We start from the raw sequence: 14077 nt of genomic DNA, 5'->3' as shown, positions 1-14077 counted from the left end.
GAGGGACTGGGGAGGGGAGTGGGATGGGGTGGAATGGGTCATTGGGGAGAAAAGGGGGCATCCGTGATATTTTAAACAAAAATAAAATTTAAAAATTAAAAAAAAAAAAAAGTAAAACTGTCACTTTTTGCAGACGGTGTAATTCTTTATATACAAAACTCCAAAGACTCACCAAAAAACTATTAGAAATAATAAAAATACAGTAAAGTTGGGTATAAAAAAAATCAACGTTCAAAAGTTCAAAAGTCCACTGCGGGGAAGTTCCAAGATGGCTGCAGAAGAGCTAGGAGCTGCGTCCACTTACGCCCAACACCAAACCAGATTTACAGCTAAGTTACAGAGCAATCAACCTGAAAAACTAATTGAAGACTGGTTGACCTGAAATATTATAACCAAGGAGTACAGAAGAGGCCACAAAGAGACTGGTAAGAAGGGTGGAGAGCCTCCTCACACAGGTACGGACGGTAGCATATGACAAGCTGGAGGGATACCATGGCTGCAGAACTCCCTTCCCCTAAGGAGCCTGGGGTCTCAATCCCACATGGGGATCCCCAGCTCAGAACAACAGAGATGGGAAGAAGAGCCTGCATGGCATCTGTTGGTGGGAGTCAGTCAGAATTCGGTCTGCCTAAGAGGCTCAAACTACACCCTCCCAGAGAAAGAGCACTCCTAAAGCTGCTGAACCAGCCGAGGGAGTTCTCTCTGGACTCTGACTGCTGGAGAGGCTACGGTGCTGTACTTGGGTCCTTCGGAGAGTTCTGCAGGCTACTCCCAGCAGTGATTTAAGGAGCCCTCTGACTTCTGGGGAGGCTATGGAAGAGACATAGACAGTAACTAAACTGTGTGGAATGGGGAAAAGGAACAGTCTCCCCCACCTCCAGCGCACAGTGGGCACTCCTATTGAGCTGCTCAGGTGCTCAGCCTGGCCCTTCCTGCTGGGTTTTGCAATGCAGGAAAGCTGTGCAGGGCTGGGAATTTTGACCCTGTACTGCCGGGTTTGGCAACACGGTGGAGGCGGACTTTTAGGCCAGTCCTGCTGGGTTTTCAGACTGAGCAGAGTGAGACCAGCCACAGGGAGAAATCGAAGTGCTGGGCAGGGCTGATTTTTGGGCCATCCTGCTTGGTTCGGCAGCATGGGGGGCTGGGGGGCTGCGCACAGCTGGGATTTTCAGACTGTCTCCTGGGGAGGCTTCTGTCCAGAAGCCAGATAGGTAACTGCTGGGCAGTGTGGCTGCATTGTAGGGAAGTAAATCCAGACTCCCTTTGCAAGTTCGCCCATGCTACCCCAGGAAGGAGAAGTGACTGGGCCCATCCTACAGGTTGGGAGAACCAAGCCTAAAGGGAGACTATTTGGATCAGCCATGCTAAATCCCTGATTAGCCCCTGCTGGGTGCAGTTCCATGGAGGGGAGGGAAAGCAACTCAGAGCAGGGATATTCAAAGTATGAGTCGCTCAGAGGCTACTGTCTGGGATTAAGATGAAGTGCTTAGCCCCATCCTCAGGGCTGGGCCGACATCATCCTTAATGGGAGACTCCTTTGATCTATCCAAAGCCCAGAGGAGCTGGGCTTCCTCCTGCAGAGGAGCAGCTGACTGTACCCAACCTGAACATGTACCGAGTGGCCCTAGGTGGAAATACAACTGAAGACCCCGGCAGAAACTGAGAGGTTTAGCTTTGAAATGGGGGCTACTTTTCCTTCATTGAACGCATGACTGCATGATCCCCAAGTAGGGGACCCATTAGGCCAATCTCGGTTAGCCTGGGTTCATCCTACAGTTTCTTTTTGGAAGACTCTGGAGGAAGACCAGACAACCTCAGCAGGTGGCAGAGTAGCTGACAGCTGGAGGCAGACCTCAAGGAGCCTACGTATTTTTATAGATCTGTCCCCAGCTCTATGCTGGATGAAGCTGACCCCTTTACATGGAATGGCCCCTCCCATGCACACTCAGGCCGGTAGATGCAGACACAAACAGTGAACAGTGTGCCACAGACAGGTAGGCTAAGGCCAGTTAAATGCAATGTCTAACAGAGACCTGTACCTCAAAACCACGCAGTGGATCCAGAACCAACACAACCAGTGATGGCTTCAGACCACACCAAAGCTCAACCCAACTAGCCACATAAACAGAACATCGAAAGGGGTATTCTGGCAGGCATCAGATCTTGCTGGGAACAAACCCCCTCAAGGGGGCAGCCATGCACAATGTCACATACACAGTGATCAATGTTTACCTTTATAGTCCCCCAGCCTATAGGGTTAACTCCACCCAACGAAAGGGCCAACAGCATTCAAGACACAACAGGGGGTACACATAACTCCCAAAAAGCTTTCCTGGAGCACGGAGCTCAAGTAATCTGGAAGATTGGTCCACTGTGCCCAACAAGACACCTCTAGCTTGCATCTGTACAGCAGCTTGCATGCCATGGTCTGGGATGAGCCTCAAAGTCAGCCAGCCTGAGGGTTGATCCTACCCACGAATCAGCCAACAGCAATCAAGACCCAATTACACCAGGACCCAAATCCACACAAGAAACATTCCTAGAGCACCCAGCTCAGGTGATCAAGGAGACTGTACCACCAAGTTCCACAGGACACCTACTACATAAGAACACCCAAAGAAAACTGGGAGCCACAGCAGTTCTATCTAATACATAGAAACAAACACAAACAGACATCCAAAATGGGGAGACAAAAGAAACAAGCTCCAAATGAAAGAACTGGAGGAATCGCGAGAAAAAGAGCTATGAAATGGAGGCAAGCAATTTATCAGACAGAGTTCAAAGTAACAGTTATATAGATGCTCAAGGAATTTAGTGAGAACAACAGCATGAAAAACTACTTAGAAGCCATGAAAAAGAACCAGTTGGAAATAAATAACACATCTGACATTAAGAATACAATGGAAGGAATAAAAGGTAGGGTAGATGAAGCAGGTGACTAAATCAGCAATTTGGAAAACAAGGTAGAAAAAAATACCCAAACAGCAGTAAAAAGAAAAAAGAATGAGGATAGTTTAAGCGAACTTTGGGACAACATGAAATGGAGCATCCACATCAAAGAAGTACCAGAAGGAAAAGAAACTGAGCAAGGGATAGAGAACCTGTTTGAAGAAATAATGGCAGAAAACTTCCTGAACCTAGTGAAGGAAAAAGCCACACAAGTTCAGGAAGCTCAGAGAGTCCCAATCAAGATGAACCCAAAGAGACCCACACCAAGAAACGTCATAATCAAAATGGCAAAGGTTAAAGACAAACAGAATCTTAAAGGCAGCAAAAGAGAGACATTTAGTTAAAGGGTCGTCTTTAAGAAGAAAAATAAATGGAGGGAGGATATAAATATAAAGAAAAAAATGGCAATCCATAATAACCTTAAATATAAACAGATAAAATGATCCAATCAAAATACATAGGGTAGCTGAATGGATAAGAAAACATGACCTATATAAATGCTTTCTAGCAAGGACCCACCTCAGAACAAAAGACTCACACAGGATCAAAGTGAAGGAATGGAAAAAAAATATTCCATGCAAATGGAAATTAAAAAAGCTGGGGTAGCAATACTTTTCTCTCACAAAATAGACTTCAAAATAAAGGCCATAACAAAAGACAAAGAAGGTCATAAAAAATACTAAAAAATTGATGCAACAAGAGGATATAACCTTTGTAAACATAGAAACTCCTAAATTTATAAAGAAAATCTTAGTGGACTTTAATGGAGAAATCAACAGAAAAAAAGTCATAGTAGGTGTTTTAACACCCCACTATCATCACTGGATAGATGTTCCAGACAAAATATCAACAAGAAAACAGCAACCTTCAACGACACACTAGGTCAGATAGATTTTATGGATATTTAGTGAACACTTCATCTCCAAGAAGCAGAATATGCATTCTTCTCAAATGCACATGGAACACTCTCAAAGACAAACCACATGTAAGGACACAAAACAAGTCTTAACAAATTCAAGATTGAAATCACATCAAGCATCTTCTCCGATCACAATGGCATGAAACGAGAAATTAACTACAATAAAAAAACACCTCAAAAACATTCAAACACATGGAGGCTAAATAGCATCGTATTAAACAATGAATGGATTACCAATGAAATCAAGGAAGAAATAAAAAATTACCTGAAAATAAGTGAACACACAACAAACCAAAATCTATGAGACACAGCAAAAGCAGCCCTGAGAGTGAAGTTCATAGCATGACAGGCCTACCTCAAGAAACAAAAAAAAACTCAAATAAACAATCTAACCCCATACCTAAATGAACTAGAAAAAGAACAAACAAAGCACAGAGTCAAGTAGAAAAAAGGAAATGATAAAGATCGGAGAGTAGCGCAGCCAGCGTGGCTCAGCGGCTGAGCATCGACCTATGATCCAGGAGATTGTGGTTTGATTCCCAGTCAGGGCACATGCCCGGGATGCGGGCTCAATCCCCAACCCTGGGGAACATGCAGGAGGCAGCTAATCAATGACTCTCCCTCATCACTGATGTTTCTCTCTCTTTCTCCCTCTCCATTCCTCTCTCTGAAATCAATAAAATTATATTTAAAAATACAAAGGATTTTAAGAACATACTATGAGCAACTATATGCCAACAAATTGGACAACCTGGGTGAAATGGACAAGTTCCTACAAACATACAATCCTCCAAAACTCAATCAGGAAGTATCAGAAAACCTGAATAGGCCAATAACCACTAAAGAAATTGAAACAGTAATCAAAAAATTCCCAGCAAACAAAAGTTCTGGACCAGGTGGCCTCACAGGCGAATTTTACCAAACATTCAAAGAACTAAAACTTATCTTACTGAAACTATTTGTCTACTCTGTATATTTCATATATATGGAATCATATGACTTATGTTCATTCCTGACTGGCTTCTTTAACATAGTGTATGTTTTCTAGGTTGATCCATGTTGTAGCATGTATCAGCAATTCGTTCCTTTTGATTGCCAAACAATGCTCTATTACATGCATATACCACATTACTTTATCCATTTACCAGTTAATGAACAAATGGGTTATTTCTAGCTCTTGACTATCGTGAATAATGCTGCTATGAACATTGGTGTACAAATCTTGTGTGGAAGCGTGTTTTCATTTCTATTGGATAATTAGAGGAATGTAATTACTGAGTCATATGGTAACTCTATACTTAACTTTTCAAGGAATTGCCAAATTATGTTCCACATCAGTTACACCATTTGACATTCCAAACTAGCAACACATAAGGGTTCCAATATGTCCACATCCTCAGCACTTGTTATTTTCTATTTTTAATATTATAGCCATCCTAGTGAGTAATGAAGCAATTTCACTGTGGTTTTGATTTACATTTCCCTGATGGACAGTGATGTTGAGCATCATTTAGAGCAGTGGTTCTTAAGCTGAGGGTACATAAAAATCTCCTGTAGGACATACAAAAATGCAGATGCTTGAGCCCTACTCCATGTCCACTCAATCTCTCAAGGGTGGCACTTGGACCCATGAATTTTTTAGAGACAAAAGCATATTACTGCTCTCCATTTATAAGAGTACAATTCAGTGCCATTAATATAATCACAATGTTGTGCAACCATCACCATTCTCTAATTCTAATATTTTTCATCATCCTAAAAGAGAAACTCTGTACCCATTAGCCCCAAGTAATGACCATTCTAGTTTCTGCCTCTATCAGTCTGACTACTCTAGGTATCTCTAAATGGAATCATATAGTATTTGTCCTTTTGTGTCTAGCATATTTCACTGTTAAGCATGATGTCTTCAGGATTCATTCATGCTGCAATATGTCAGGATTTCCTTTATGTCTAAGACTAAATTATATTCCATTGTGTATACATGTGAACACACATACACACATCACATTTTGTTCATCTATTCATCCACTGATTGATATTTGGGTATCTGTTTGAATTCCTGCTTTCAATTATTTTGGGCATATACCTGGAAGTGGAATTGCTGGATCATATGGTAAATCTATGTTTCACTATGAGTAACTGCCACACTGCTAATTCCACAGCAGCTGCACCATTCTACATTCCCACCAGCAATGCACCAGGGTAATTTCTCCATATCCATGCCAATACTTGTTCTTTTTCTTATTCTTTCTATAGTCATCCTATCAGGTGTGAAATGTATCTCAAAATTTTGATTTGCATTTCCATAATAACTAGCAATGATATATAGCATACTTTCATGTGCTTATTGGCCATTCATATATCTTCTTTGGGAAAATGTCTATTGAAGTCCTTTGCCAATTTTTAAATTGGGTTGTTTGGGATTTTTGTTGTTGAGTTGTAGGAGTTCTTTATGTATTCTGGATATTAATCCCTTATCAGATACATGATTTGCAAGTATTTTCTCCCATTCTGTGGATTGTGAGTTCATGTGCTCCATTTTTTTATGCCTTACAACAGTGTATAGATTTTAATTTCTTTGAAATACATTAAAAGTTGGTCTCTTATGACATTAATTATGCAAATGTTACAAATTATCATTACTAAAATTAACATCAAACTATTGCTAGTATTAAAAGCAAAATTTAAGTAAACTTCTTAAAATTAAGTAGAGTCTAAAAGGATTGTATAGAAACAAAAGAATTTTTAGAATATATAACAGAAATGTAAGTGATACAGTTGGGTGACATTTCAGGAGAAATACTGTAATGGTCTGTATTGAGACTATAATTCATTTGGCCTTTCATGGAAGTTTTCTCAAAGGGGCTATTAACTCAGGTTATTATACTTTAAGAAAATTAAATGTCGGAAGAGGAATCAAGATGGCAGCGTAGGTAACAGCTGTACCCGCCGCCTCCCACAACCACATCACAATTACAACTAAAACAGAGTACCACCATCACTCAGAACCTCCTGAGATCTAGCTGAACAGAAGCCCTAAAACCAGGGAACTGAAAAAGCATCGAGACCGGTAGGAGGGGTGCAGACCCAGGAGGATAGGGGCTGAATAGCAGAGACTCAGTCATGGGCCCACACCAGGTGCCACGGTTGAAACCCGGGAGAGACATCTCTGTGGCGGAGGTTTCCGGAGGAGTGCGGGCCCCACATCAGGCCCCCATCCCAGGGCTCCAGGGCCAGGAAGAGAAATCCCCACAACTTAGGGCTGTGAAAACCAGTGGGGACTGTCACTGAGGGACTCGAGGCTTCAGGAGTCCCAGACTTTCCTTTTAAAGGGCCCACACAGAGACTCACTCAGACGCGCTCCCTCTGGGCCCCAGAGCCAGACAGCAGCTTGAAAGGAACCTGGGGCACTTGGGGAGGAATGAACCTGACCGAAATTGGGGCGAGAGGTGGAAGGGCAGCTTTCTCCCAGGCAGAAGAGTTGGCAGAGGCCATTGCTCCTTTGGTGAGACCTCCCCTCACACAGCGGGAAGGCAGGCGCCATATTTGAATCGCCAGCATCTGACTCACACCTTTGGCCCCACCCTGTTGATTCCCAGAGGCCCCGCCCCTTCCCCACCTGCAGGCTCATCCAGGCCATTTCCAGGGGCTTTTCTCTGCAAGTGGCCTCTTGAGCCTCATGCTTAGGACTTTCCTAAAATCTCTCAAACAAGCAGCAGTGTGTCCCATATGTCTTGATAAGGGGCCCTAGGCATGGCACTAGCGACAGCCTGCATTGGTTCATAGTTTGGCCTCTCCTGGACAATGCCAAGCCCAGCACAAGTAGCAGCCAACTAGAGTTTGCTATGTAGCTCATGCTGGGAGGCCCTGGGCAAGGCACTGGCAGAGGCTGACTTTGCACCTCCAGGAAGGCCCCAGAGACAGTGTACCTGGTGGTCAGACTCAACCATGCTGGATTACAACCCTACCAAATCCACGAATGACACACTCAATGGGCGCACTTGGTGAACACAAAAGCTCCACTGAAGTAAATCCTGCTCCATAGGGGTGTCTCCACTAGAGCAGCTCTTTGGCTGTAGTTGCAGCTGGTCCTCACAGCTGACTGGTCTGGGGGTCAATTCCTCCCAGTGACGTCAACAGCAACCAAGGCTCAACTACAGCAGGACAGTGCACACAGCCCACACAGGGGAGCACCAAGAAGGCCGAGCTCCGGTGACTGGGAAGGCTGAGCCACTGGACCCTACATAAAACCACTCTACAAATTCCAGGAGACATAGCAGCTCTACCTAATGCATAGAAACAAACACCTGGAAGCAGCCAAAATATGGAGGCAAAGAAACATGTCACAAAGGAAAGAACAGAAGAAATCTCTAGAAGAGGAACTAAATGAAATAGATCCAAGCAAGCTAACAGAGACAGAGTTCAGAACGTTGTTTATAAGGATGCTTAAGCATATTATTACGAAAACAACTGAGGAAATCGATAACATAATAAAGTACCAATTTGAAATGAAGCCTACACGAACTGAAATAAAGAATAATCTATAGGGAATCAACAGTAGAGTAGAGGATGCTGAGAATCAAATCAGTAATTTCAAACAAGAGGAAACAAAAAACACCCAACCAGAAGAGCAAAAACAAAAAAGAATCCAGAACTACGAAGATAGTTTAAGGAGCCTCTGGGACAACTTCAAGAGGCCAAACATTCATGTTATTGGGGTGCCAGAAGAAGAAAGAGACCAAAAAATTGAAAATCTATTTGAAAAAATAATGACAGAAAACTTCCCCTACCTGGGGAAAGAAATAGACTTACAAGTCCAGGAAGCACAGAGGGTCCCAAACAAGAGGAACCCAAAGAGGCCCACAGCAAGACATATCATAATTAAAATGCCAAAGGTTAAAGACAAAGAGAGAATCTTAAAAGTGGCAAGAGACAAGCAGTTAGTTACCTACAAGGGAGCACCCATATGACTGTCAGAAGATTTCACAACAGAACCCTTGCAGGCCAGAAGGGAGTGGCAAGAAATATTCAAAGTGATGAAAAACATGGAACTACAAACCAAGATTGCTCTACTCAGCAAAACTATCATTTAGAACTGAAGGTCAGATACAGAGCTTCACAGATAAGAAAAAGCTAAAGGAATTTCACCACCAGACCAGCACTACAGGAAATGTTGAAGGGTCTTCTTTAACAAGAAGCTAATGAACAAAAGAATCTGAAGAACTAAATAGATCCAGAGACACTGACGCATGCAACAGACGACCATATTTCAGAGGAAAGAGGGAAGGGGGCTGGAGGGTGGGAAGGGATTAACCAAAGAAGTTAGATGCATATATGCATAACCCATGGACACAGTCAATAACGGGGTGAAGGCCTGGGGAGGGGGAGGGAGCAAAGTGGAGGGGGTCAATTGGAAAAAATGGGACACCTGTAATACTTTCATCAATAAAGATAAATTTTAAAAAAAAGAAAAGAAAACGTCATATTTAGTGTGAGGGACCTTTTCATAATGGCACCAAATTGTTATTTAACAATCATACCACTCAGGGTTTTGAAACTTTGGCAATTAATAATTTAGATATTTACTCTTATCACTTAATATAACAAAAAATCAGACCATTTTAATTCTTAAATACTGCATTGCTTTCAAAAGAGTACATTTAACATCTATATATCAGCTATTAACATTTTGCTACTGTTTATTAAAGACAAGTGATTTTCTAATATTTGAAAACACTGTAGCTTGCACTTTCCCTAAAACAAAATTTTAAATGGAAAAAAAAAAATTAAATGACCAAATTTAGCACTCTTTATTACTCAGAGATTAAGGAAAAGAGAGGTATGAACATCTCTCTCTTTCTTAAACTATAAAGTAACTCCCTCATTAGGATGTCTGTATTTGGTTACTTAATTATATCTACAAATATTGTCATTCAAAACAAAATGGTATAATAAATCTTACAGCTTCTGATTGATATACAAAGGAAAACATGTGTTTTATGAGAGGTGTTTTTCTTCCAACAGTCAACAAGAAAATTCTCTTTTTATAACATAGCAAAAAAGAAGTTCTATAAAATACTAACATTCAAATCCTATTTTCCCCAAAGCAGAACAAGTCTTGTGGCCAGAAGCATCATTCTACACTATAAAATGCACTGCTGTTATAAGCAGATCACTTTAACTATTGATATAATATAAAGTATTGTTTTAATATGTGTGCACATTTCCACCTTCCATTATTTTTTAATCAATTACTGTATCCACAATAGCTGAAGGGAACCTTCTAACCTGTATTCCCTAAATAAACCTGTCACATCACTTAAGGAAAGGTATTAGAATAAAGTGACCAACAAGAAATCCCACTCCAGGACAGAGACTAGGTTTTGTTCTGTGAACAGTGACAACCTTGGGCACATAGCCACAGAAACACACATATACAAGTTTATTGATGATAAAACAATAGCTACTCATGGTATTTTTTAAAAGCCCATATAAAAGAATAAGAAAGAAAGTAAAAGTTAATCATAATGACAGCACCCAGAAAACAATCTTTTTTAACATTTTGGTATATTTTAGGCATTTGCATATATTTTTATTGTAACATTGGGAGCATAATATATGCTCTGCCTTGTATTTTGCCTTTTCCTTTCCTTCAACCTTTGACAATTTGATAACTGAGAAATGATTTCATGGATTTGATTTACATGCTTTTTATTATTAATGTGGTTGAATGGTTTTTAATGATATACTGGAATTCTATGTATTTTCTTTTATGAATTTATTCACATTTATAATTTTACTGAAATAAAAGCTTTATACAAATTAAGGGTATTATTCACATATGCTGTGTATGGTTTTTCAGCTGTTTATTCTTTGATTTTATTTTTACAACATTAGTGCTTTTTTAAATTAGAAATATTTGTGCTTTTACAAAATAAGCATACCAACTTTGTTCAATTGCAAAATTGAAAAAGAACTGACACAGTAAAATTACTAAGACAGTACTCTACAGAAAAGAGTGTCTTTACAGGAAAGATAAAAACAATAAACTAATAGTATTTTTTTTTACCTGTTAAGTGATCTAAGTAGTACTGATAGAGCTTGCATTGAATAGGAGTCATTCTCACAGCTAACACATATTCATGTTTTGGAGGCAAGAACTTTGTTAACGCTGTATAATCTTTCCTCTGTAATTAACAAGAGAATGAAGATTAGTTAACCTAAATATATGACAGGAATTAACTGCTCTAAGAATTATCAGTGCTTCCAACTAAAAGATACACATAAATAAGTAGGTACAAACATATAAGAAAACATCTTCTTAAACAGATTTACCCTCTTTAAATCACACAATGATTCCCATATAATTGCAGTTAATTTATTTCACATGACTTCACAATATGATGCACTGGTAAAAAGATACTGCGACATAGGTTTTAAATGAAAGTGGTCATATTACCAGGTGAGCAATTTAGGTTTTCAAGTGGTCTACTCTACATATATAAAAGAAAAAAGGAGGGTAGGGGATGTAGTAGGTAGTGCTAGCAAAAAGACTTGCTTTAATCATACAGTAAAACTGATGAGTCAAAGTCAGATGCACTCTGAGTTGTCCTTTGTGTAAAATGTGCCAACGTGCCAGAGGATAACACATAACTCCAGGGGGAATCTTTGCCCAACTGAGAAACCAAGCCACATATAAACACTCTTGAAACCAATTATTGGAAAAGAAAGAAAGAACACTAATGTGCAAGATACAAATGACTACCCAATCCAGAAAAAATGCTGCCTAAGTGGTAGCAGCAACACAGAAACGGAGTACTTGCTAGTACCTGTGGCCAACCTGAACAAACAGGATGACTTTGCCTTATATGATGGTAGTATACCCAGACAGAAGGATGGCCTGTCTCATTTGTTACCTCTTTGTGGCTACCATTAGTATCTAGTGTTGGAAGAAAAAGTGCAGATCTTGAGATATATTAACTGCTGGCTCAGTCTCTATATAGTTATCTACTCATTAATATAGGTTCATTGAAAATGTATATATAAACAACACTACTAGACAATTCAGGTTTTTGCTTGTGCTTGACAATAATAAAACTGTTTCTTCAGGATTACGTTAAAAATGGCACCTCTCATAAGTCCTAAATGTCTTTCCCACAACCATTTCAAATAAGTGAAGTTTAGAATACCATAGATTTAGAATGAGCACAGGAATGTCTTCATCATAACTGTGTTCCTTTTACATATTCCCTATCTTAAGGATGAATAATCTAAACATTTACATATCAAAATATGAAGCCATATACCTGGCAAATAAATTAATCAATTACGGTCTAAAAGCCTGAATGGAATTTTTAAAAAAAATCAATGTTGCATAAACTTTTAGAGACAATGCAAAGAGGTTTAAGTGTAAAACTATATACTGAAAAGGGAGAGGAAAACAGAAAATAAAGTTTAACTTCAGAAAACATTTTGGAATTGCAATATAATAAAGCAACAATATTTTATTACTATGGAATGTATTTGTACCTGAACACATCCAGCTAACATCTCATAAAGAATGTGAGCACGTTTCTTCATCACTCTGACATCTACCATGGTAGAATCTGCACACTGACCATTTTGGATTGGATTTATAAATCGATTCCTGAACTCCTTAATGGAGCCAAGCAAATTTTCCTTGATAAAGTTAACCATGCAGTGATCTAAGAGAGAAGACATTAGTTCATTAACAACAATAATGGCAAAAAGGTCTCAGAAAAATTTTCTGATAAGGTGCTCATGTCAAAAAATGCATGCCATGGAAGCATTAGAATTAATCTACAAAGAAAGAACACCAAATTGAGTGTAGATTAAACATTGGTTACAAGTCTGATCTAGAACTGGATTTCCTAAACCAGATCAGAAATTCAAATAAAAACCAGCCCGGACCGGTGTGGCTCAATAGTTAGAGCATCAGCCTTCACACTGAAGGGTCTCAGGTTCAATCCCCAGCCCCAGTCAGGGTGGTGTAGGAGGCAACAAGTTGATATGTCTCGCTCACATCAATGTTTCTCTCCCCCTCTCTCTTTCTCCCCCCTCCCCTACCCCTTCCACTCTATAAAAATCACTGGGGAAAAATATTCTCGGGTGAGGATTAACAGAATAAATATAAAAAACAATAAATTCAAATAAATTCTAGACATGAATGTTTAAAAAGACCTAACAACATTTTATTCTAACTCACTATTCTTTACAATAGATATGAAGTATAAAACAAGTATTCTATAATTCTAACCAAGATTTTACAATCAACAAGAGTATTTTGTGGGGAAAAAAACACACAAAGCAAAACCAAAAAAATCAGATACTGAATCAAAATAATAAATTCAGCCCGGCTGGGTGTGGCTCAGCGGTTGAGCATCGACCTAGGATCCCGGAGACTGCGGTTCAGTTCCCGGTCAGGGCACATGCCCGGTTGCGGGCTCGATCCCCAGCAGGGGGCATGCAGGAGGCAGCTGATCAATGACTCTATAATCATTGATGTTTCTATCTCTCTATCCCTCTCCTTTCCTCTCTATGAAATCAATAAACATATATTTAATATATATATATATATATATATATATATATATATATATATATATATAGATGTACAATGTGTTGACTTAATACACTTATATATTAAAATATAAAATAAAAAAATAATAAATTCAGGTAATAAGCTACTATATCAAATTTTATATTACTGATTTAGTTTCAGAAGTCCTTAACAGAATTATCAGTTACCCTATACAAATCAGACCACAATGAGAAACAGCATTTGTATAAGTGGGGCAAAAGAAAAGGGGAAAACCAGAACACATAAATATAAAGAAAATATAGGCTAAAGTGAAATATTAACCAGTATTACAAATAGTAAAAAACGGTTAAATTACTATAAATACACTAAATGAATGAAAACGTAAAAATAACAAAATGCTACTATAATGGATTATAACAGGAAATTTTAATTTCTTATTTGCTGAATAACTCATGTTCCCTGTTTATTATCATTGCACACAAATTAAAATGAAGGAAATTCAAAAGTCACTTCCCTGTGTTCATATCATCTATCCTCCACCTCCACAAAGTCTATGCTAACATGGATTCATCAAAGCTCTCCTTGCCCATCTCCACCTTCCTAAAATATTCACACTTGTCATTTCTTTTCAATTTGCTATCAGTACC

General features: G+C 39.3%; 1 protein-coding gene across 8 annotated transcripts in view; it reads right to left on the bottom strand.

The window, feature by feature from the left end:
• Window positions 1-14077, bottom strand: part of ATRX (ATRX chromatin remodeler) — a 263885-nt gene that overhangs the window by 102378 nt on the left and 147430 nt on the right. For all 8 annotated transcript variants that reach the window (XM_087813462.1, XM_016207255.2, XM_087813461.1 and 5 more), the window contains 2 exons: window positions 12398-12573; window positions 10938-11055 (listed from right to left, as the gene is read on the bottom strand). In XM_087813462.1, the coding sequence (XP_087669588.1) occupies window positions 10938-11055; window positions 12398-12573 (294 nt within the window). The remainder of the gene's footprint in view (window positions 1-10937; window positions 11056-12397; window positions 12574-14077) is intronic.

This window comes from Miniopterus natalensis, chromosome X (genome assembly GCF_054644295.1).
Source record: "Miniopterus natalensis isolate mMinNat1 chromosome X, mMinNat1.hap1, whole genome shotgun sequence".
Lineage (NCBI taxonomy): Eukaryota > Metazoa > Chordata > Mammalia > Chiroptera > Miniopteridae > Miniopterus > Miniopterus natalensis.
Note: the sequence above shows the minus strand (reverse complement) of the source record. Positions and strands in the feature narration are given on the sequence as shown.